Source organism: Eutrigla gurnardus (assembly GCF_963514095.1).
Source record: "Eutrigla gurnardus genome assembly, chromosome: 10".
Classification (NCBI taxonomy): domain Eukaryota; kingdom Metazoa; phylum Chordata; class Actinopteri; order Perciformes; family Triglidae; genus Eutrigla; species Eutrigla gurnardus.
In genome coordinates this window covers 21,796,417-21,819,624 of record NC_139924.1, presented here as the reverse complement: position 1 = coordinate 21,819,624, position 23,208 = coordinate 21,796,417, and the positions used below count along the sequence as shown (strand labels likewise).

The window sequence follows — 23,208 nt, the reverse complement described above, 5'->3', positions numbered from 1 at the left end:
TATACGCAGAACTTTGGCTTATAGAGAGAGAGAGAGAGAGAGAGAGTCTTTGGTGGTAGATTGGGAGTGTTCCCCGCTGACCCAGTCTTGGATGGTTGCCACTGATTGGGCGATTGGCTCACTGGATGGAAGTAAAGATGGATCGCTGCAGGAGAAGGGAGGGAAAGGAGAGCAGCGGACCTTTCTAATCTTTGTCTAGTTCACGGAAAACGGCGTAGCAAGCAATATGGCTTCATTGGCCTTTTGTCAGCACTCTGGAGCCTCTCACATGCTTCTGCAACCACACACACACACGTTCAAACCTAATGAGATCATGCCCACACACTCGCTCTGATTTCACTGTCAGTCGCTTGTAGACTCAAAGTTTACTCTCTCACTTCCCATACACACGCACACACACACACACACACACACACAGACACACACACACACACACACACACATACACTTCTGCCGAACTCATGTATCCAGAAGCAGAGATTTGCTCTCTTAAAGCAGCTAATCTCTCTGAAAGCACCTATTTTGCATGCAGAATCCAACCTCTCTCTCTCTCACGCTCTTCTTCTGCAAACACACACACACACACACACACACACAAAGTGTGTGATCTCTCCGTTTTCCCTTAGTTTGTATTTTACCACTGGAACACCAGTGTTTCTTCGTGACATTCAGTGCCCTTGTGACGAGCAGAATGATCAGTGAGACAGCAGAGAGAAAGTGCTGTAGGTGTGTGTTGGTGTGTGTGTGTGTGTGTGTGTGTGTGTGTGTGTGTGTGTGTGTGTGTGTGTGTGTGTGTGTGTGTGTGTGTGTGTGTGTGTGTGTGTGTGTGTGTGTGTGTGTGTGTGTGTGTTCTGTCTCATCAACTCCAGGCACGTCTGGCCTCTGCTTGCATAATGCTACAGTAGGGCACCTCTTTCTACCCCGCAGCAACAGTTGCTAGGGTTACCGACAGGTCGGCTACCACGACGATGAGGATAAATGAGCTCAGGGCTCCCATCAGCCCCTGGGTCACACTTAGTTTGTCTGTCTCTCTCTCTCTCTCTCCCTCTCTCTCTCTCTCTCTCTCTCTAACACACACATGTTCTTCTGCAATCCTGAGAAAGTAAATACCTTGACGCGATCACATGACTAAACACTTTGAAATCGTATTTCACAGCCCATCACACACACACGGAGCTGCATACACACACCCCGAGGTTACTTTCATGTCCACTTCCCCTCGCTCTCCTCAGCGTCGTCAGCGCTGCTCTCCGAAAGCACAGGGTTGCTAGTTCGACTCCAGCTGCAGGAGTCGGCCCGTCAGCCGCGAGCTCCGAGCACGCCACAGATCCATCATTATAATGATCATCTGCTCTGACATCTCATACATCACATCCCCCGCGCTCATTAAATGTACTGTAGTCGCTCCTTTAGTCACACATCCCATTTCTGTCCATCTGTCTGAAGACGGCGGCGCTGTATCGCACTTATGATGTGATGCATGGGCGATTATGTGTTTTCAATATGTCACTCCGCCTCCTGAGCACAGCGGGGGCGCAGTTGAAAAGTACAAATAGGTGTTTATTGGGATAATAACCAACTTTATCTGCCATTTGTTTACCATTCCTTCGCTGCTTGTGTATTTGTGTACATTTGGTTTCCTTCATCTCGCCGTGTTTCGTGTGCACACTCCATGTCTTTGCGGTCTGTACTGACGGCTCACTGTCGCTCCTTGTCTGCAGGATGACGTGGATGTGGAAGATGACATGACGATCAGAGAGGTAAGAGTCCCTCAACACACTCACTAGCTCTGGAAACAGCTGTTTATATATATATATATATATATATATATATATATATATATATTGATCCAGTGTTTAAATCACACTCAAGCAAGGATATCACAGTCTCTTTATTTTTCAGTTTTGACCATTTCTTCTTGGAAACTGTTTACTTGGAGTCCCCTGGCCTTATCGCTGCAATTACCATTTACCCCTTTGAATTATTTTTGTATTTTCTATAAAAATGCAAAAACCCCAACAACAAAATCCTGCCAACACTGTATCCTTGAACATTTAGAAAGTTCTTAAACCAGTCATTTTTTAACTTGTTCTTCAGACAGGAGGATCTTAGCTTGCTCTTGATGACATCACACCATGACCTGGTTTTTTTTCAGGTTCCTCAATATCCCCAGATGGGCAGATTCCCCCCGGATCTTATATTTTTGGAATATGACATCATTCATAATTCATCCATCAACAGCACCTCTCATTTCCTCTCTGTCAGCCACACATTCCTCACACTTTGCCCCCCCCCCCCCTCCCCCTTCCTTTTCTTTCTCGGTATCACTCATCGTTTACCTCTCATGCGTCTGCTGCCATGTCATCGCTTCTCGCTACGTCTCCCTTCCTTGTTCGCCATTCACCTTTCTTTACCCTCCGTCATTGTAGGCCTGGTGTGATTTATGGAGTCATTCAGTGCGGTGCCCGCTCCATTGATTGTCTATCAGAGGGAGGTGATTTGTCAGGGGGTGGCGTGCGATGATTCGATGCCTTTTTGCCTTTTGATTAGTGACTGACACCAGGCATAAAGACATCTTCTGTTAACAGCATCTACGATGCTCCCAAGTGTTAAAGTCAGACGGTAAAAAAAGTTTTGTCAACAAAGCCGGGTTGTAAGTCTGGGAGGTCAACCAAGTCAAGGCAGTGTCATCTGCCTCCTGCAATTCCTCAGTGATGTTCACCTCTCATCCTCTGTTTGCAGATTACAGAGTGGGAGGAGAAGCAGCTTGATGAGCAGGTCAATTTCACCAACTGCAAGATCGACCCCGCCCCCTTCCAGCTGGTGGAGCGCACATCACTGCATAAGGTCTGATTGCATATACAGGCGTGTGTGTGTGTGTGTGTGTGTGTGTGTGTGTCTTAGTTAATCCACACTGATGATAAAAGAAACTAAGGGCCTCTGCATATAGAGTGATTCCTGGTGCACAACTGTTCTCTCAGTTATGGGAACACATGCATCAGCATTTATTAATTCATTTCAGGAAGCTGGAAGATGTTTATTTCTATAGCACTTCTCAACTGCAAGGTGATTCAAAGTCCTTTTAAAGGGTTTTTTTTAGGAGTTTTTTTTCCATATCTGATGCGAGGATCCGAGGACAGAAGCTACATATTTGTACAGACTGTAAAAAATAACATAACACAGGATAGTAAAAATCTGAAGGCAGTGCATGATATGCATGAGCTCACCCAGATGTAATTTATTAGGAGGCAGTGGTTAATAGATTATTTAATAGCATTTTATTTTTTTTTTGTGATCAATTATTTTTTTATTTTCAAAAGAGAAGGGCATGACACCATTCCAAGACAATGATACAACAAGTACTGACCATTTAATAGCATTTTTATGACATTTTCATGCAAAGAAAAGATACAATTACAAATACCCCCCACTGATCAGTTAGACAATAAAATAATAAACAGAAGAAACAATGGAAACTATCTATTACACGGAAGACTTGGTGTCATGTAAGTGTTGGTATTCCAATTATCTGGACTCTGGTGCTGCTGTGGTGTGTAGTGACGCTGAAGGAGTCTACAAATAACCCAAAAGAACACACACACACACACACACACACACACACACACAGAATGACATTTCTCCTTCTGAGAGAGTGAAAGTGCCAGATGAAGAAAGTAGCTTCAGGTCTTCACTGCCTGTGTTGATTGAGTTTTCTTGCTGCAGCACACACACACACACACATCAGTGATGAAAAACACCCTACAAAGCACACAAACACACACGCTGAGTCTTTCTGGCTGGCCAGTGCCGGCAGCTGTAGAAGCGCTTAATGTCCCCCATTCATAATGCTACCTTTCCTTCCTTCTCTCTCTCTCTCTCTCTCTCTCTCTCTCTCTCTCTCTCTCTCTCTCTCTCTCTCTCTCTCTCTCCTCCCTCTCTCTCTCCTCCTCTGGGCTCTGTGTGAATACTCTTTAAACATTTAAGAGAGGGATCCTGCACCAATCCATCTCGCTGCCCTCCCTCCACTGCACACTGCCAAAAGCCAATACCACGCACAATCTCCTTCAGCATATTAAACACCTCCCGCCGCCTCTCCCGCCACTGTATGTAGGTGTGTGTGTGTGTGTGTGTGTGTGTGTGTGTGTGTGTGTGTGTGTGTGTGTGTGTGTGTGTGTGTGTGTGTGTGTGTGTGTGTGTGTGTGTGTGTGTGTGTGTGTGTGTGTGTGTGTGTGTGTGTGAGAGAGAGAGAGACAGTAAAGTTATTCTCTTTACGTCTTACCCCTCACTGGATCCGGCCACCATTTATCTCGTAATGTTTACTGTGACAGCCCTTATTTTAATGGACAAATCTATTTCTTGGAATATTTACACGGCAATAAGCCTCTGCAGTCAGTCACTCTAGGACTTTGTTTTCTTATGAAGGAACAGTTTGATATTTGTCATATAACCGTGTTGGCTTTTCTTGCCAAGCGTGGGATGAAAAGATTTCTAACACTCAAAACAAAAGCTACAAACTCACCTACCAACACCTCTAAAGCTAGCTAATAAACACATAATATCTCATTTTCTTTAATCCGTGCACGAAGAAGAAATATAACCTCCTATCTCTAGCTTCAGAGGAGCTGGCTTTAGAAGACAAACGAGCTAATTTCCTAAAACGCCAAACTATTCTTCTCAGCAGTGCTATGAGCACTGATCCTCAGCCTATCGCTGACTCACATTGCTTTGCAGATGATCAATTGATTCCGAAAAATGCTGTTTGCCGCAACTTTAATCAGTGAGTTCTGTTTTAAATAGATGTGAATTTGCAGAGTTGCAGGTGAGCTGACCGTCTCCAGAGAAGCTCCTATGTCCTCCTGTGGGGAAGCACTGTGACAGAGTATACTAGGACCGGCTCTGGCCTGAAAACCCTGAACAGTCGTTTGCTTGGCACAGTGGGATCAATCTCCGGTGTCCCAAAAGCCCATTCTGGTTAAGCAAAAAAAAGTCTCATTAAACACTAAAAGGGTTGAGAACAAAAAATCCAGTTGGTGTTAATCCTGCAGCCGTTCTAATCCGTCGGTGCGGATTTTGACCTCTCGCTCTATTTGCCTTTAGGAGCAACACTAGTAACTCTAGTAGTGGAGATGACATTAAATGAAACTTTAATGATCCCCGTGCAGGGAATCGAGTCGTTGCGTCAGCAAATACAGCGCGAGTGTGTGACGATGAGTATGAGGTCAGCAGCAACATTCCAGCTGGATATTTATCTCTGATTAAATGCTACAACTCCCAGAACACCCCAGACGAGTTCCCATTTCATGCTTGATACGTGCTGATTAAAGTGAAGCGGGTTAGCTCCATTAGCTAGCGACAACAGCCCAGGCTCCCTTAAGGTGGACTGACATTTAAGGTGGACCAGCTATTAAGTGACACGCTGCTTCTCTGAGTTTTGTTCTACTTTTTTTTTTTTTTTTAAATGGTGATAAACCTTAACATTAATCAGTTGAGATTGGTATTGTCTGTTGGCTGTTAAACAGTTATTCCAACAAATGACAAAAATGACTAATATCCCTAATGACACATAATAACACCTTCTGTATTCACAAAACAATTTAGAACTGTTGTTTTTGTAATTTTGCCTGAAATCTTTCATATTGCTCTTGAAAAAGGCAGAAGAATCCTCTCTCATGAATCAGCCACACACATAATTAGAGAGAAGTGACAGTTGGAAAGCTTGGGTTTATTGTTTCCTGTTATAAAACCAGAGCTCTGAATCAGCCGTGTGACACGATGAATTCACTGTGTTGGATAATTGAAGTCGCTGGTGCATTTTGGCTAACCGAGCCTCATCGACAGCACCGTTTTGTTCGTCTCTGCTTTGTGCTGCTTTTGGCGTTTTGACTGATTGTTCCCAACCACCTGTGCTCCTTCCCTGCAGACCCACACCATCTTCTCCCTGCTGGGCCTCGACCACGCCTACGTCACCAGCATCGGGCGCCTCATCGGGGTGGTTTCCCTCAAAGAGGTAAAATCTCGTCATGGTCACCATCCATTTTTTGGTCAATTTCTTCAACTCTGAGCCGCATGTAAAAAGTCGTGACTGTCCTCATTTACAGGCAGCATAGTCGACGCTTTCATAATTGTAAAATCTCTGTTGACATCATCAGGAGTTACACACACACACACACACACAGACATTTCAGCCAACAATAAGGATTCCTCCTCCCTGTTATGTGCTCTGACAAACAAAGGGCTGCTTAATATTGCTATCTACCCCACCCCACTCCCTCCATCTCCCCTGCCTCCCAAACAACTGAGAAGCCCTCGCTCTTTGTGAATTGGCCAGGAATTGGTGAGAGGATTGTTGCTAAGTGCAGTGCTGCTTGCCTGTCCCTGACATTTAGGCTTTTGTTCTGCGTCCCACCAGCAGACAACCAGCCAGCCGAGGCAGATAAAGCTCAGCCTCTCCCAGTTTCCGTGTGTCTGTCACGCCGTCCTCCGTCCGTATGAAAGGGGAGAATCTCAGCGGTGTTTGTTTGTGATTTTTAGTGCATTATTTCCACCCTGCAGCGTCGCACACACTGTTCTCTTCAGTGCTGCCACCGGATCTGTAACTCCCGAATCCTTCACCCTGTCAGCCCAATTACAAACTCAATAATCCGTTCACACACGGAGAAAAGAAAGAGATGGGATCAACGAGACCGCTCCAATATGTCCACGAGAATCAAATGGTAATCATAAGCCATAAAGTATAAAATATTTGAAAGTATGAACTACAGTTAAGACCATAAAAAAACATTGTTTCCTTTCTAAGTGAATGAAAATGTAAATCACAGACAAACTCCGTCTTTAGAAGATGATCGGTAAATGTCAGAAAACAGTTGGAATAGGTAGATACAAGATAATGTTTTTGCTCCTTATAGTTGGCACACATCTGTATTTTCAGGAAAATAATTTGAAATAAACAGACAAAATAAAGCGGCACCTCTTTTTTTTGATGATCCTGTGTTTGGTTATTCTCATCAGGGACTCCTTACAAAACGGCAGTTATTTTTAGACAGTGTCTTTATTCTTCTAACAGCTGTGCTTTTCTGTATTGGCCCGACTGGATTCTGATCACGTCTGAGGATCTATTTATGGTCACAGTTCACAATCTGGGCTGACATTGGGCCACATGTTGCTGATATATGGTTGTCTTCGTCATGGTGAACTTCTTACCAAAAATATAGAACCACTTTATCTGGCCAGTCCAAGACCTTTGGCAATACCTAAATTAAATGAACTCTCTGCCAGTCTCAGCCACGTTGATTTCCTCTTAGACATGATCCATTGTTATGACTGTTTCTCAAACAGTGTGAAGCAGATGTGACCCTGAGTGGACAAACTTTGATCTACGAGCTGTAGACATTAGTTAATGTGCACTCGTCCCCGCCTCTCCTCTCTCCTCTCCTCTTATTCTATAAGTCAAAGTCATCCTGACCTTCCATTCCAGTACACACCACACGTTCAGACCACGATCCTTCCCTCCCATTACATTTTGGCAAAGAGGTTCCGGTGCCAATGAGAAAATGGCTTGTGGGCCTGAGCATCGGATTGTTATGAGGCCAGGAGAGTGTCAGGGTTCTCCGTTCTATTTCCACCGGGGTCACCCACGCCCAAACTGTGTGCAGCACTGCATAATAAGACAGAGGGAAGAACCTGCACCAAATAACAAGTTTTTCTTAAAATTAGATGTGGCACACACAGTATATAAAGTGCATATTTCATGGGGGTGAGTGGGCTATTGATGCTTAATATTTTCCCACAATCAAAATGCTTGAAGAAAACAAGCTAATATATTTAAACGACTTTAGAAAAAATCCTACAAAACTGACAAATGTGGGCAAGGGGCTGATATATGAAGTTACAGTCACTTTTGTATGACGATAAAGGGGCAAAGTCCCGCCCCTTCCAGTGTTCCCCATGGAACCTTATTTTAGAAAAACATATGTGCTGGGCTTAAATAGGAGAGACATACTATTTTCTGATCCTCTTTGAATCCATGACTTGCAGATATAATATTTGTCAATTTTAACAAATAAAATTGCATGTCAAGAGAGTCACAGTTTGTCTTATCACTCCGTGTTGTGTGGTTCATTTAATGTTTATCAGACCACAAACGAGACCAGAGTCGGTTTGGTCCCCGTGTGGCTGTAGAAGCTAGTCTCTTAGTGGCGGGGAGGAGGGACCGACCCAGCACCACCGCCGGCCACAGGAGGCTCATTTTCTGTAACCAATGCAGCATTAAAGCATGGAGGAACTAGCATGCTAATTAGCCAATTGCTAAATAAGTCAAATGAAACAACGTCATGCTTTATCCACACCCTCTTGTCACAGCGTAGGGAAGCGCATTGCTAGCGCCAGATAATCAGTCATTAACACCGAATCACCAGATTGTGTAATAAACCCGAAGCTTAATTTCCATGCATGAATGAATACAGAATGCAGAGTTTTGTATATTTGGTAAGAAAGGTGTGTTTTATTGCAGTACTGTCATATCATTTAGTTTAGAACTCCAAACACCATGTTTTTCCTTACAAGCTGTCGTCTTTGTCTCCATCCAGCTGCGCAAAGCCATCGAGGGCTCCGTGACGGTGAAGGGCGTGAAGGTGCGCCCCCCTCTGGCCAGTTTCCGAGACAGCGGCACCAGCAGCAGCGAGAACGAAGCCACTGAGCTCCACAAGCTGTGGGATCGTCACAAGAGCATGTCGCTGCCTCGTGAACACACCCCCTCCGAGTCTGACGAGAAGTCCCAGTGAGGGGAAGTAGAGGAGGAGGAGGAGGAAGAAGAAGAAGAAGAGTAGGAGGAGGCATTGAGATGTTTAATCTCCCAAAGCCACAAAAATGCAAAAATCCTCAGGGCTTAGAATCAATATTTAATTCTGGAAAGAGTCCTACTGCGAGCCTCTTCGTAACTCCTCGTTATTTTCTCCTCGTCTGCTCCTCTTCCTCTCCACCACCCACTTTGGTTCATGGACCCACCATAGCTCTCTCTCTCCAGGAGTCTTGCACTGACCAAGCCAGACACTCCTGTGGGGAGAGGAACATAACTCGACCTGTGCCCTGCTCTCCATTTACCCTTGGAAACCCACAGCGGAGCAAATGTGGATTCTAGGAGGGGGGAGAGACTCATATCGGTCGAACCCAACAAGGGAATGGGTTGAAATCTTTCAAAAGGGATTGTTTTTTTGTTTTTTAGCAGACTTTGTTTAGCTTGCGTATCTTGAGTTTGAAGTAGTCTTCTGAACGAGTCTTCCACTTGAGCGGAGCAACTTAGCGACGATGAAGAATAACGCGTGCGTGTACTGTAAGTGTGAGTGTATGAAATGAGAAATTGTGAGTGTGCGTGAAGAGGGTGGTAGCAAACGACTATTTCTTCATTTTTTTTATTATTTCAGATTTGTTTTATATTGCCTTTAGAACACATTTCCGTCATCCAGCTTGAATAATATTATTTGTGATTGATCAGGTGGTCTGGGGTTTAACTGGAATTTGCCACGGCGCCATTTCTTTGAAACTTACACTACAGTTTGTCCCATCGACAAGCACTGGACTGAGGGGGCGGATGCCTTCGTTTTTTGTTTTTTTTGTTGTTTTTTTTGCTTGTTTCCATTATACCTCTTTTTCTTGGTCTTCTCATCTCTTCGCTGCGAGTCTTAATGGTCAGATTGAGAGCACAGTCTATGCAAGCAGACATGCCTGTCGGCGGCGGCGGAAGCACCTGTAGCCCCTTTCATAACGTACACTCCTTTCATACTGTAGCCGCGGCCTTACATTACAAAGACACGTGGAGAAACACAAAAGCGGACTGCGGCGATGCACTCCGAGACTTTCTTGCCGATCTCAATATAGCTCTTTATTACTGTTCCAGAGAAGGTTAGGGAGGATGAAGAGGACAAAGGGGGGGGGGGGGGGGGGGGGGCAAATGGATAGCAGAAAGAATGAAGACATCATTACCTAACCAGCTGCTCCGGGTCCTCTCATCAATCTGCCTTTGATCGCCACGTTAGCTTACCTCCATTACTGTCAGAGACACAAAATCTCCCCCCCTACCAGCAATATGATGTAATGATCCAAGGCTGAGGCGTTCGCTGCTCTCAGCGTATGACATTAAGTGAGTAGAATCATCTTGATTAATGCAGAATAAACAGTTTAGTGGTGAACTGCAGAGATTAACGGAAGTAGAAACACTCGAGGAAATCTGAGACTGACCAGTTAGTGAGTGGCAAATGATCACTAACCAGACGTAGCTGACCTATCGAATCTGGAACTCCAACAATGAATGATTAATGGCTTGGTTTCTGATTCAGCAAGCAGTGTGACATGACAGATAATGTTTAGGTTAGGTGTGTTTAATAATTCATGTCCGAAATAATGCTTGAGGCTTGTCAGGGTGCTCTCTGCTCATCGACAGAAAAGCATTGATTTGTTTTCCCTTTTCCTGCATCCCCCTCCGTCTTCTCCACTACTGACCCACACGAACACGTCCTTTAAGACACACTCCTTTTTTATTTTAATATTTTTGTTTGGACCAGATGAGGATACTACCTACAGATACCGCTCTAGTGTTAGGATGCCTTAAATACGCACTCAACGTCATTGTAGTCGTCAGAATCTGACACGTTGCATGGATTTTTTTTGTATTTTTGGTGGCGTCTCGTCTCGTCACCGGAAGTAAAACACACAGCGTGAAACAGCACGGCTTTGCATGACAGAGTGCATGTGAGAGTTCTATACGATCGAAAATGTACCAAAAACTCGATGGAAACGAATACGGGACCGGTGAATGGTGTTGGTGTCTCCGTTGCCATCTTGTGCCTGTATGTTATGTCTCTTTACAGTATCGTATTTTATACTCGTAGTATCAGATTATTCCACTTTGACCGGCATCTTCCATTCATCCATTAAGCTTTATCCATTAAGCCTGATTTTAAACTGGGGATGTGGATATATAACATCATCCCTTTAATATAAAACCAATCTTAAATTTTGCCTTGGGGGCTTCTTTCATGATATTTGTTGGATTTTTTTCCCCCAAACTTGATGATTTGTAAGAGATTGATTGAAATGTTTTTTTTTTTTTAATCTTTTGGGATATAACACTAATGGGATGAAGGTTTGCAATGGCCCCGCCGGTTAGATGAAGCCAAGGGAAGTTGGTGTTGAAAGGACCTGCATGTGATGGTAACATGTTTATTCCACAAGTGCCTGCATCGAGTCCTCTTCTCCATCGACGGGAACACGCGGAAAGCACCTGTAAGCGTTCGGATTTCAAGTCACACGCATGCAGACGTGGCACTCTTCACACACGTACACAAAAATATGTAAGCGGGGCGGATGGTGTGTCAGCGGGGGTGTGCAGTTGTCGCCGTGGCAACCTGTCGTTGTCGTCAGCACCCCAGCCCCCCCCCCCCATCTGCTCGCCCCAGCGACTGACTGAGATCCACTCATCTGATTTGGTTCTGTTCATTTGTTTGTGCTTTTCATCGATTTTCATTACTCCGCCGTCTGCCCGAGCCCTTCCCCTCCGCGGACGCCTCCGAAAGTGTTCGTCTCATGTGCTGCCGCACAGATAGAGACCGAGGTAGATGCATATTTATTAGTCTGTATTAATCAAGGTAGAAAGTTGTACAAAATTATGTTCTTGATTCCTTTTGATGAATGATCTACGTGTAGGTAATCACTTTGTGCAATAACTGTTGTTCATCTCACTTTGTAACCAAGTTTTAATTGATGACATGAATGCAAGATAACCTTATTTTTGTAAAGAAACCTGAAAAGTGTAAAAAGATGTATGTATATGAGGAGAACTGACGCTCACAGCTTGTGTGATGAAGTGATATTTGACGGTTTCAGGGGGAGGGTTTCTCAAAAGCCTCGACGAAGGCTGGAAGAATCTCATGAGGATCAATAAGTTAAACGCCATTTGCACCTTTTAGGTGACGTTCAGCCTTTGTTGGAGAAGTGAAGTGGCTTAGACTCGTCCTTTTGGCTTTTTGGAAACCTTCCCTGTCTGGTCTTAAAAGGCTCCGTGGTGAATCCTGCTGCATGAGTGCTCTCATAAAAGGCACCCCTTAAGCACTGACCCTGGATCAGTTTCATCACGCTTCCCTCCATCTTCGACTTCAGTCTGAGGGGCTTTTATAAGACCAGACCCTCACATCAGCTGTTGAGGTTTATCTTTTATCCACTCCTTTGGGCTCCTACGGACTTTACATTGTACTCGTGGCCTCTTCTACGGCAAACCCCGAGGGCCAAACCAGACTGAGCTGAACAAAATCGAGACTATTTTTCACGTCAAAAAATGAAGCATTGTTTTGTATATCAGGGATGAATAAATGAGATTTTAACAACTATTTTGTTGAAGAATCCTTTGTGCTCCGTGTCCCTGGGACTGTCACCGTGCAGCTGTCTGTCCTCGTTCCCGGCGGTGACAGCTGGAAAGCACCTGGAGTGTTGTTTTTGTGTTCCACTGAGGCTGCCAGAGGAGCGCAAATGCATTAATGCCACAATAATGTTCAAATTAGTTCATTTTGTCCCCAATAATGTAGCGCAGGGAATCAAAGGCTTTGTGAAATATTTGTTCCCAACTCTGCATTTTGATTGGATGAGCATAATAATAGCTTATAATTCAATCTGCCCCCAATCCACCCAGGGCTTCAAATCATGTTTTGTCTTTGCACAGAAAATAAAATATTTCAAGCCCTAATATTTTCCTACTGCACCATTTGGTGTATTTCTCCTTAGTCGAATCCCACCAAATGAAGTCAACCACAGTGAAGTGTATTGGTCGTAATGTGCTGCACACATCATATTTTCTGTGGGGCTAAACAAATACGTGCACGATTTTACATTGACTCATACATATGCATGTGGTATTTCAAGCCCCACTACCTCAGTGAATGGACCGTTTATGAAAGAGTATTTCTAATTGGAGAACACATTTCTTGTCCAAGCCTGTTTCTTTAGTCGAGACACAAACAGAGCATACTATCGACATTAACTAAACATTGTTGATTGGTTGATTTGATTTTTTGTTATAATAGAACAAAAGTTTGGATTGAATGTTCACTTCATTTAACACTCATGTCTTTCAGACATCAACTGATCGATGAGGAACAAATATTAGATTCATTCTATGGTGTAGGTGTTGTAGGTCCTCATGACAAAAAGTCACTATACAGCTCGATACTCTAATATAATCTACATAATAACTCTAATACTCTATTTTCATGGAAATAAGCTGAAATAATGTGGGCTGTTTGCAGGTAAAGTTAATGTTTTTTTAAGAATGAACTGAAAATGACCTGTGGGAATTCCACAGTCCAAATGGACCTGCATTCATATAGCGCTTTTCTAGCTTATTAGCTACCAAAAGCAACCATGAATATGTGTGTATGTATATATATATATATATATATAATATACTATACTATACTATACTATTCTCAGTTTTGTGCTTTTGTTTACTTTGTCGGGTATTTTCTTTCCCTCTCCATCTGGTGCTTCCTCATTCTCTCACACACACACACACACACACACACACACAACTCTGTTTTGAGCATCTGGACTGTGATGGGTGGAGGGTGCAATGCTAAAAGCTTAATGAGCTAAACAGGTTCATTGTTAAGTAGGCTGCAGCTCCATCCCTCAGTGACTTTCAGGTGGGAGTGTGATACCGTCCCTGGAGACAGTCTGGCACGAGTGTGAGTGTGTTGTTGAGATAATTAGCTCCACCACGTAGGTTATGTTTTCTGTTCAGCTTCTTGTTTTTTTCTTGGTTTGTCTGTTTGTCAGCAGGATTATGGAAAAACTGGCCCCGTTTTTATGAAACTTGATGGAAGAAGCTGTTAGATTGAGCATATCCACATCAAACACCCATGATTGGTTATTTATGGAAATGTAAATACACACATATCATCAACCAATAATTATTCTATTAGTCACATCCAAATATGTATTTGTCTGCAATAAACTTCACCAAAGATATCGAAAGAACAAGAACAAGCCTTAAAAAGTCGTTAAAAGTAGGCTGAAGAGGAGAGGGACTACGTTGTACATCCAGTTTCAAAGCAAATCGTCATGTTATTCGTCAGTAAGTGATTTATTTAAAAAAAAAACTAGAAGTGTGTTCATTTCTCACCATGGCTAGCTTAACGTGTGAAAAAAAAACGTATGAGAACATTTTAAATCAGAAATTAATTGGACGAACTTGGGAATCTACATGGCCTGAAACGTTTTTAAGAATCAATAAAGATGCAACTTTAGCCTTCCTCTGCAGTCACTGTTCAATCTTACAGCCACTGCATCCCCTACCTTTAAGATCAAAGGAGTCTCATTGGTCTAGCACCATCACAACAAACTCTGAGACATGAAATGTCTGCTTTGGGTCCATTGTCACATTCCCCGATATAATTATAATGAAGTGTTCTGATACATATTAAGACCGCTATAATAGAGGAGAATTCAATTTAAGTGAGAAAGGGTGTCGTTGAGGGCTGCACAGTAGAGTAGTGGGTAGCACCGTCACTCAAGGTTCGATTCCCGGTTCGGGTTCGGGTTCCTTCTGTGTGGAGTTTGCATGTTCTCGTGTTAGCGTGGGTTCTCTCCGGGTTCTCCGGCTTCCTCCCACAGTCCAAAGACATGCAGGATGGGGACCTGTCTGTCTCTACATGTCGGCCCTGTGATAGACTGGTTACCTGTCTGTCTCTACATGTCGGCCCTGTGATAGACTGGTTACCTGTCTGTCTCTACATGTCGGCCCTGTGATAGACTGGTTACCTGTCTGTCTCTACATGTCGGCCCTGTGATAGACTGGTTACCTGTCTGTCTCTACATGTCGGCCCTGTGATAGACTGGTTACCTGTCTGTCTCTACATGTCGGCCCTGTGATAGACTGGTTACCTGTCTGTCTCTACATGTCGGCCCTGTGATAGACTGGTTACCTGTCTGTCTCTACATGTCAGCCCTGTGATAGACTGGTTACCCGTCTGTCTCTACATGTCAGCCCTGTGATAGACTGGTTACCCGTCTGTCTCTACATGTCAGCCCTGTGATAGACTGGTTACCTGTCTGTCTCTACATGTCGGCCCTGTGATAGACTGGTTACCTGTCTGTCTCTACATGTCAGCCCTGTGATAGACTGGTTACCTGTCTGTCTCTACATGTCAGCCCTGTGATAGACTGGTTACCTGTCTGTCTCTACATGTCAGCCCTGTGATAGACTGGTTACCTGTCTGTCTCTACATGTCAGCCCTGTGATAGACTGGTTACCTGTCTGTCTCTACATGTCAGCCCGGTGATAGACTGGTTACCTGTCTGTCTCTACATGTCGGCCCTGTGAAAGACTGGTTACCTGTCTGTCTCTACATGTCAGCCCTGTGATAGACTGGTTACCTGTCTGTCTCTACATGTCAGCCCTGTGATAGACTGGTTACCTGTCTGTCTCTACATGTCAGCCCTGTGATAGACTGGTTACCTGTCTGTCTCTACATGTCAGCCCTGTGATAGACTGGTTACCTGTCTGTCTCTACATGTCAGCCCGGTGATAGACTGGTTACCTGTCTGTCTCTACATGTCGGCCCTGTGAAAGACTGGTTACCTGTCTGTCTCTACATGTCAGCCCTGTGATAGACTGGTTACCTGTCTGTCTCTACATGTCAGCCCTGTGATAGACTGGTTACCTGTCTGTCTCTACATGTCAGCCCTGTGATAGACTGGTTACCTGTCCAGGGTGAACCCTGCCTTCGCCCAATGACAGCTGGGATCGGCTCCAGCCCCCCGCGACCCTGAATTCAGGATAAGCGGCAGACGATGGATGGATGGATGGATGGATGGATGAAGGTGTCATTTAGCAAAGTTGCATGAAATGTAATGATTTAAACCTAAAGACTAAAACTATGAAAGATAAAAATGTCTAAAATGTGAATAAGCATTTTCGTCTAAAAATCTAAATCTAAACTAGCTGCCCATATCAACACTGCTGTATTGAGACGAATGATGTAAGAAACTTGAGCGCCATCTGTCCATGCTGAATGCAGCCCTCGTTCTGATGGGTATTAAATAAAGGTGTCACTCGGAAGCGTCTTCCTGCCTCCCACTAAGTGCTACAGTGTAGGAAGTGCACGTCGCACTTGGAGACTGATTGATGTAATCGCTGGTAAAAGGTGCAGACAGTTCTCAGGAGACGGTCGCGCTGTCTTCTCTGTCTGTGTGTGTCCTCATCAATGTCACATCGAACAAGAAAAACGGCAGTGAGTAAGTACATTTTGCTGCCCGCGGTTTTACACATAAATGTAATGAGTTAACCTCTGACCTTTTAGATAATGTTAAGCATGAAAAAATAATCTCTTTCTTTTGAACTATGAACTAGCAAAGTAAAGCAAGTTTTGCTGAAAAAGAAAATTGTTGTTTTTCATCTGTCTTCACCAAATTGAGGTTACAAGCAAATATAGTGAATCATGTTTTAAAGACAACAGTTGGCATTTGTTTAAAGATGTGCTATTTTTATAGATTATATAGATACTATGGATACTTTTTAGACAATCAATCCAATTACTGCAATTTAAAAAGAGGTTGCTACTGGTTGCACCAGTTTCCATTCCAGTCATTTTTTAGTGAAAACGTACTGTCCACTCTGGGATCAAACAATGAACAGACAAAGTTAGGGACCAGCTGGTGAACACAGGTGATTCCTTCAGGAGTTGGTGGAGACCAAAACACAGGTAACAATAGAGTGAATAGTACATTTACATGAACACTCCTTGTCTGTGGAAATAGAAAACAAAATGTACACAGTGATACAACAACATGCATTGTGAATTATGTTTCGAGGGTATTTTGTTGGGATTATATATATATATATATATATAGAGAGAGAGAGAGAGAGAGAGAGAGAGAGAGAGAGAGAGAGAGAGAGAGAGAGAAAGAGAGAGAGAGAGATATTTGTAATGATAGTCTGTGGAGCAAACACAGGACTTTCACCCAGGAGACCTCTGTTTGTGTCCCGTTTGAACCCAAAAGTGTTTTCTTTTCTTTTCTTTTCTTTTTTTTTACATCACTTGGCTTCCAGGAGAAAATATGTTTCCCTGTAAACAAAATCAAGGACAAACATAATATTGTAGGAGACAGGGTTGGCTGATAATACTTTAATGATGTCTTTACATCTTGTTCTGCTGCAGTTGGCCAATAATAATAAATACAGCTTGAAGTTATTGTGTTATAGCATTCATTTGTGCCAGGTGCCATTGTATGGTCATTATGTTCTTTATGTTTGTACTCCATCTGGAACATTGTCCTGAGTTAATAATTAAATGAGAGTAGATGAGGGAACACATGTGCTGGTGAGGTTTGAGGGTTAGGGAACGATTCCCTAACCTGAGTGTGTGTGCAGACACATGTAGAGGAGATGAGCGGCGACAGGCATTAGATTTCATGGTACGTCTGTTTAGCCTAGCGTCAGTCCAGTTACCATTATCATTATTATTGTTTTATTATTATTGTTATTATTATTAGTGGCTCAGGACAAGTGTCTGGTTGTTGTCAGAGCTGCTGCTGCTGATATCTACCCATTTATTCCTGAAGGGAAACAATGAGCACGATGTAGTTTCTAACAGCAGGACTTTTCCACTCTGTGACTCCTGGCTCTTGACCAATGATGCAATAGAAATGTACATTAAATAAACAACCTTAACAATTTACAAAAAAAAAAGCTTCATATGCATTTGTTTTGGTAAAAACGGAAAAATAAAAAAATAAGAACTAAGTTCGAAGTGACAGACAATAGATTATAATTAAATTGTTCAAATAAAAAAGATTGTTTAATTGAGTTCAGACAAAGTAAAACATGCACTTTCAGGATTCAATATATAAAAAAAAATTAAATACGAAATATCTCACAAAAGCGTCCTCCACCATTCTTATTTCTGATGCAAGGACACTGGCTTTATGGATTGAAAGCATTGTCTCATTTTTCTACAATAAAAACCTTGTATAATCACATATAAATCAACTAAAGAAACTTACAGAAAATACCATTTTAAATAAACCTACCCCATCTATCTGCATGGCCTCATACACTTACCAACCTGCCTGATAAATCTGTATGTTTCTGATGGAACGTTAAGCCACTTGGATGATGAAACATAAGGGTTCATCCTCTGGGGAACATTTAAAACAAATGACCAAAACCTTGATCAGTGATGTAAATAATCAATCAGTAATTAATAGGATGATAACCTGGACCAGAAGATGTCACATGGTCTGTGTGTTGAACCGATGGACAAAAATAATATGTTATCCACACACATTCTAGACAATTCTCTGACAACATCATAAAATAATGATATAAATAAAACGATAGCTGAGATTCTGTGGTGCGCCACAGTTCAAAGGTGAGCTTCGCTGCGGTAGGTGGGGACACCCAGGGGCTCCAGCCCACCCAGCACTGCGGTCCGGCGCACGCTCACCACCAGGGTACCATCAGGGTTGAGGGTCCCACTGACCGTCAACGGGTCCATATCCTCAGGAAACAGGGACTTATGGGTGAATGTGTCACTGATGCTCCCGTCGTCTAGTACCTGAAGGACAGACGCAGAAGGTTGGAGAAGATTGGAGCTGTGGGGGGATTGGTCTGTAGAAAGAGGGGGCCGCTGTTGGAAAGGGGGGAACGGAGGGAGGAAAAGACGATGAAGAGAAAAGGCATCGAGTCAGAAGTGAGAAGAGGGCGGGTGAGAAAAAAGGGGGTGATAAGAAGTGATGGAGAGAAGGTGGAGAGAGAGTAAAGGGGGTGGAGGGAATGAACACTGACTAGTTCTGTGCTACCCAACATTCTTTGCTTGTGACCTCGAAAAATAAACTCTCGTCTACTTGTACTGATGAAAGTGAGAAAATACACAAAGAAAACAGAAGCAATTTGTCTGATCCCTTAATCATCTGGTGAGCTCTCAGATTTAATGGAATTAATTATTGTGTTCATTTACGATGATTTAAACAGAGAAAAGCAGCAAATCTACAAACTTGAGAAACTAGAAACACTAAAAACACTATTTAACATTGAATATTTGGATGTTTCCCCCTTCATAAACAGTAGTTGATCAATCAAAATATAAAATATAACATAATAAAAATATGTGTTGGACTTGATCCACTAACAAATGACTCATCATTTCTACACCAGTGTGGAGTTTCTGTTGTGTTTGCATCGTATCTCGTATCGAACTTTTATGTAATGATGGCTTGAAGCAGATTTGGGTGATGATATTTGCTGGTCTGATTACTATTCAGAGGTTTTACAGATTATCTGGATTTATTCTCACGGAAATGAGGATGTGCTGGAACCAGCAGATTATATGTGAACACGATTCAAGACACACACCTTCTGGGCCTGGATGACAACATGGTGGTTGTAGGCCATCACCACCACATCATGCGGCTCAAACTGGCTGACGTCAGCTGACATGTAGTAGGTGTCTCCCAGACAGCGCACCCCGCCACCCGCACTGCTCTGCCGGCCCGTCACAGCGCCCCCTACAGGAGCTGCAGAGAAACAACACAGTCGTGTTTGATGGTTAAACATTTCCATTTGTAGTCTACAGTAATCTAAGACTAAGAGTACCTTTAATTGAAGATTGTGGCAATATCTGTACATGACACATAATCATACAAATTGTGAACGTTTGTATATCAAAATATCACTTTCTTCACAACAATAGAGTTGTCACCAATTTCCACCCCATCACAGTTTAGCCCTATAATACCCCTGTTAAAAAGGAACAAAAAAGAAATTATGTATTTAAAAAGTGCAATTTTTTGGACATTATGAAATTAAAAGTTTATTTAAATAAATGTTACAATTTATTATGAAAATCAGAATGATGAAAAAACATTTTTATAATTTTCTTAAATAATTTCACAAATAGTGAAACATATATATATACTTTACATGATTTACTCACACAATTATATATTTCATATTACCATATTCATTTTAATAGAATTAAACTATACTTTGGGGCTCCATAAAGTCAAGCCAAGTATTGCTGCTCAGTTGTTGGGGGTGTTTTGATATTTTATGCTCAGACTAGAACACAAAGACCATTCACTGCCACGAGAGACTTAAGCTTCTGTTTTGGCTGTTAATGCGGTTTATGACCACCAACAAGAGGCTCGGTGGGAGCATCAAACACACGTGGGTCTTCTTTTTTTTTTGTATTTTACATTTGAGTACTAAAATACTCCAAATGGCTCCAGTGAAATTAAATTTGAAGCCTGATTATTGATTATGCTTTAATCTGCCTGTAGCATCATATCAGTAATAAACTTTTTTTATTGAGGTTGTTACTGCTCTGAGCAGCAGCAACTGTTTTAACACGTCATATTAAGACGTTAGAAGCGCCTGTGTTTTATATGAGCGCTCCACTTTTTATTCTGTGTTTTTCACCTCGCCATTACTTTTTTATATGGCCCAGTAGACATGTGTCTGGAGCCATATAGACTCTTTTTCTCAAAGACCACAGAAAGCTCTCACGACTCTGGCTCATTACTTTCTCCGAGCCGCAGGTCTTTTTCTTCTCTGTGGCATTTTCGTTTCAATCAAGCCACCACTGTAATGTGAGACACTAATGTCTCCTTCCTGCTGCTGGAGACAGTGAATGAAAAAAGGCTCTACGCTGTGCCTGAAAACATGCTCCAAGGGGCCCATGAGCAAGATACTAAAGCTTTGACTGAGCATGATGATGATGCTAGAGATGCTCTTTTAACATTTCTTCTGCTCCTTATTTTTCTTTTTTTTAACAATAAAATAACAGAAAATACTCAAAAGAGCACATTAGATTTGCCAAACTCATCCTGAAAGCGACTTTGACATAAAATGCTAAAATAGATTTTTCTACATTTTCCTTGTAGGATTGACTACTTTCAGATCTTCCAAATGGAGTGGTGATGACTTTTTGTCTGGGATATCAGCCTCAGTCTGTCAGCACCACGTCATGTATGCGGCATCAGGTTATAATTAAAACCCTTTTTCAGGACTTTTGTTATAAAGTGAGCTGGAAAAATTACATTGTCAGCTGTTTTCAACTGATTCAGGGAGCTAACATTAGCTTGTACTGTAAGCAGATGGCTAGATGACAGTGCCAACAGTAGGCCACTTCTTTCCAAAATAAAGGAAACTAATAGGGACGGGGCTTTCCTTACCGGTGGGTCCATAGGAGGATCTGCTGTGCCTGCTGAAGGGGGGCAAACAGCTGGTTCCACTGGGGCTCTCTTCTCCGAACAGACTGGAGCGATCAGCAGAGTCAAGAAACGGCTCGAAGAGGGGATCCAGAGAGTCAGACGATCCACCCAGTGATCCCTCCGACCGATAGGAGCTGGAGGTGCTGTAACGGGACGATGAGCGGTAGGACGAGGAGGATCTGCGGCTGGAAGACGTCGTGGCCATGGTGGAGGGTATGCTCACACTCGGAAAACAAACTTTCACTCCAAATACAACCCAGCTTCAGAAAACAAATTGGGTTTCTGTTGAATTAGATTTAAGCCTCCTCAGAGTAAATAGTGACAAAATACTATACGTTTACCATCAAGCATCAAGCCATTAACCTCTCAGTCACTGTCCAGGGGTCTTTGTTGTGGGTTTTATAAAGCCCCGGTGCATTGTGGGTTAGGAGAGTACAATGTGGGTCGTGTAGCTTGCTTCCTTTGGCCATAAATGGCAGTTTGTCTGACCACTGGTGCCAGGAATGTAACGGACGAGCTGATAAGGAGCGGAGACCCCTTCTTATTCAGAAACACAGCGGAGATAAGGCTGAAGAGGGCCACTCGGAGAGGCCTCCAGCATGTGGTCAGAAATAGAACGGTGGAGTGGTCAGGTCGTCCGTTAGACGGGGCCGAGCACACAATGGGAACACTTCATCAATGATAATATAGGAGGAAATTAACCTTTTTAATTTTAGCAAACCTGCTAATAGAACAAGCGATAGCTGAATAGATAAATGAGGAGTGCTTCCTGAGATTCTGCCAAAATCACCAAAAAAGTGCTAAACCTGACACGAGCCAAAGGAAAGACAGCTGTATTTAAATCCACTCTTTAAAAGTCTTAATTGTAGTGACATTTGCCTGTTGAGAACACAGTTGTGCCAGATGTCCACAATGACAACATCAGCTCATATGAATCCTTTCTGGATTGTGTGTGTTTTTCATTCAAGGATGTGAATAAAGGACATTGAGCAGCACGTTATCTTGCCCTTCAAGGATAATGTCGCCTCAAGTCACAGCAGGGACACTTCATGTGGGAGCCAGAAAACTGAACCAATTCAGTTAATACAAGCGGCATTCGTCAACATGACAGTCCCAATTTGTGCTCTCCGGTGAAACACTTGTATCTGTCCTTGTGTCAAATATTATGCTTTAATAAATCTTCAAAAAGTATATTTCAACAACACCTTCTCAAAAAACGTCACTGTCTGAGCTGAAATAAAGTGCTGGATAATAGAAAATGGAGGGATTTATTAAAATGTAGAGACTCAGCTGTCTCCTTCAACTCTTTACAGTCAGCAGCACAGGAGTTCATCCGTTCAGCTCTCCTCTAGAGGTCCGGCGTCTCCACCGGGAATACTTTTGGTCTCTGGGGGGTCTCCAGAGTCCAGAACACAGGGTCTCTGCTGACCTGTAACCAGGGCCAGATTTGGGATTTCAAAGGTGGTCGGAGTTATTATCAGAGGTACAAACGATTTTTAGTACAGAGAATTTTTCTTCATACTTTCGCAGATGATGGTTGTCGTCCAAATAAATGTCTAAAATATATCAATATATTGAATCAAACCATAGGTGAAAAAGTGTGTAATAAAGGATATAAAGCATACAAACTTTTGATGAAATACTATGACATTTTTTATGAAATGTTATGACCTACAATAGCATACTATGGCAAATGTATGCCATACCATAAAATGACTTATTTGTCACTATATGATGGAATACTTCACTATGTTTCGACACTATAGCATATCTACTATGAAATTTTCTCACATAATATGATGTGCTATTTATATACATTTTTAATTATACAGTCTAGACTAATTCACCAGAATAAAATACTTCATAATATTATATTATGACATTTTTATGGGATACCTACATAGACTTTTTCATGACATACTTTAATATCACATCTTCATAACATAAATTAAA

At 42.6% G+C, this 23,208-nt stretch overlaps 2 protein-coding genes across 6 annotated transcripts in view; one reads left to right on the top strand and one right to left on the bottom strand.

Moving 5' to 3' along the window:
* Positions 1 to 12,372, top strand: part of LOC311020148 (chloride channel protein 2-like) — a 118,331-nt gene extending 105,959 nt beyond the window's left edge. For all 4 annotated transcript variants that reach the window (XM_084020022.1, XM_084020020.1, XM_084020021.1 and 1 more), the window contains 4 exons: positions 1,722 to 1,760; positions 2,743 to 2,847; positions 5,921 to 6,007; positions 8,586 to 12,372. In XM_084020022.1, the coding sequence (XP_083876148.1) occupies positions 1,722 to 1,760; positions 2,743 to 2,847; positions 5,921 to 6,007; positions 8,586 to 8,780 (426 nt within the window). In that variant the 3' untranslated portion in view covers positions 8,781 to 12,372. The remainder of the gene's footprint in view (positions 1 to 1,721; positions 1,761 to 2,742; positions 2,848 to 5,920; positions 6,008 to 8,585) is intronic.
* Positions 12,373 to 18,348: 5,976 nt separating this feature from the next.
* Positions 18,349 to 21,639, bottom strand: hspb12 (heat shock protein, alpha-crystallin-related, b12). Of its 2 annotated transcripts, none has more exons than XM_084020036.1 (3): positions 21,217 to 21,639; positions 19,397 to 19,557; positions 18,349 to 18,671 (listed from the first exon to the last, which is right to left on the bottom strand). In XM_084020036.1, the coding sequence occupies exons 1-3, from the start codon at positions 21,458 to 21,460 to the stop codon at positions 18,408 to 18,410; spliced, it is 669 nt and encodes a 222-aa protein (XP_083876162.1). In that variant the 5' UTR covers positions 21,461 to 21,639; the 3' UTR covers positions 18,349 to 18,407. The 2 variants fall into 2 exon arrangements, with proteins under 2 accessions (XP_083876162.1, XP_083876163.1); XM_084020037.1 differs by having other exon boundaries at positions 18,349 to 18,599.
* Between the last annotated feature and the right edge of the window lie 1,569 nt (positions 21,640 to 23,208).

What these genes read in the sequence shown, in the direction of transcription:
- hspb12 (XM_084020036.1), bottom strand. Translation starts at nt 21,460, where the DNA reads ATGGCCACGACGTCTTCCAGCCGCAGATCCTCCTCGTCCTACCGCTCA. An exon ending in ATCCTCCTATGGACCCACCG is followed by an intron (nt 19,558 to 21,216) that starts GTAAGGAAAGCC and finishes GTTTCTCTGCAG; the next exon opens with CTCCTGTAGGGGGCGCTGTG. An exon ending in TTGTCATCCAGGCCCAGAAG is followed by an intron (nt 18,672 to 19,396) that starts GTGTGTGTCTTG and finishes CCTTTCCAACAG; the next exon opens with CGGCCCCCTCTTTCTACAGA.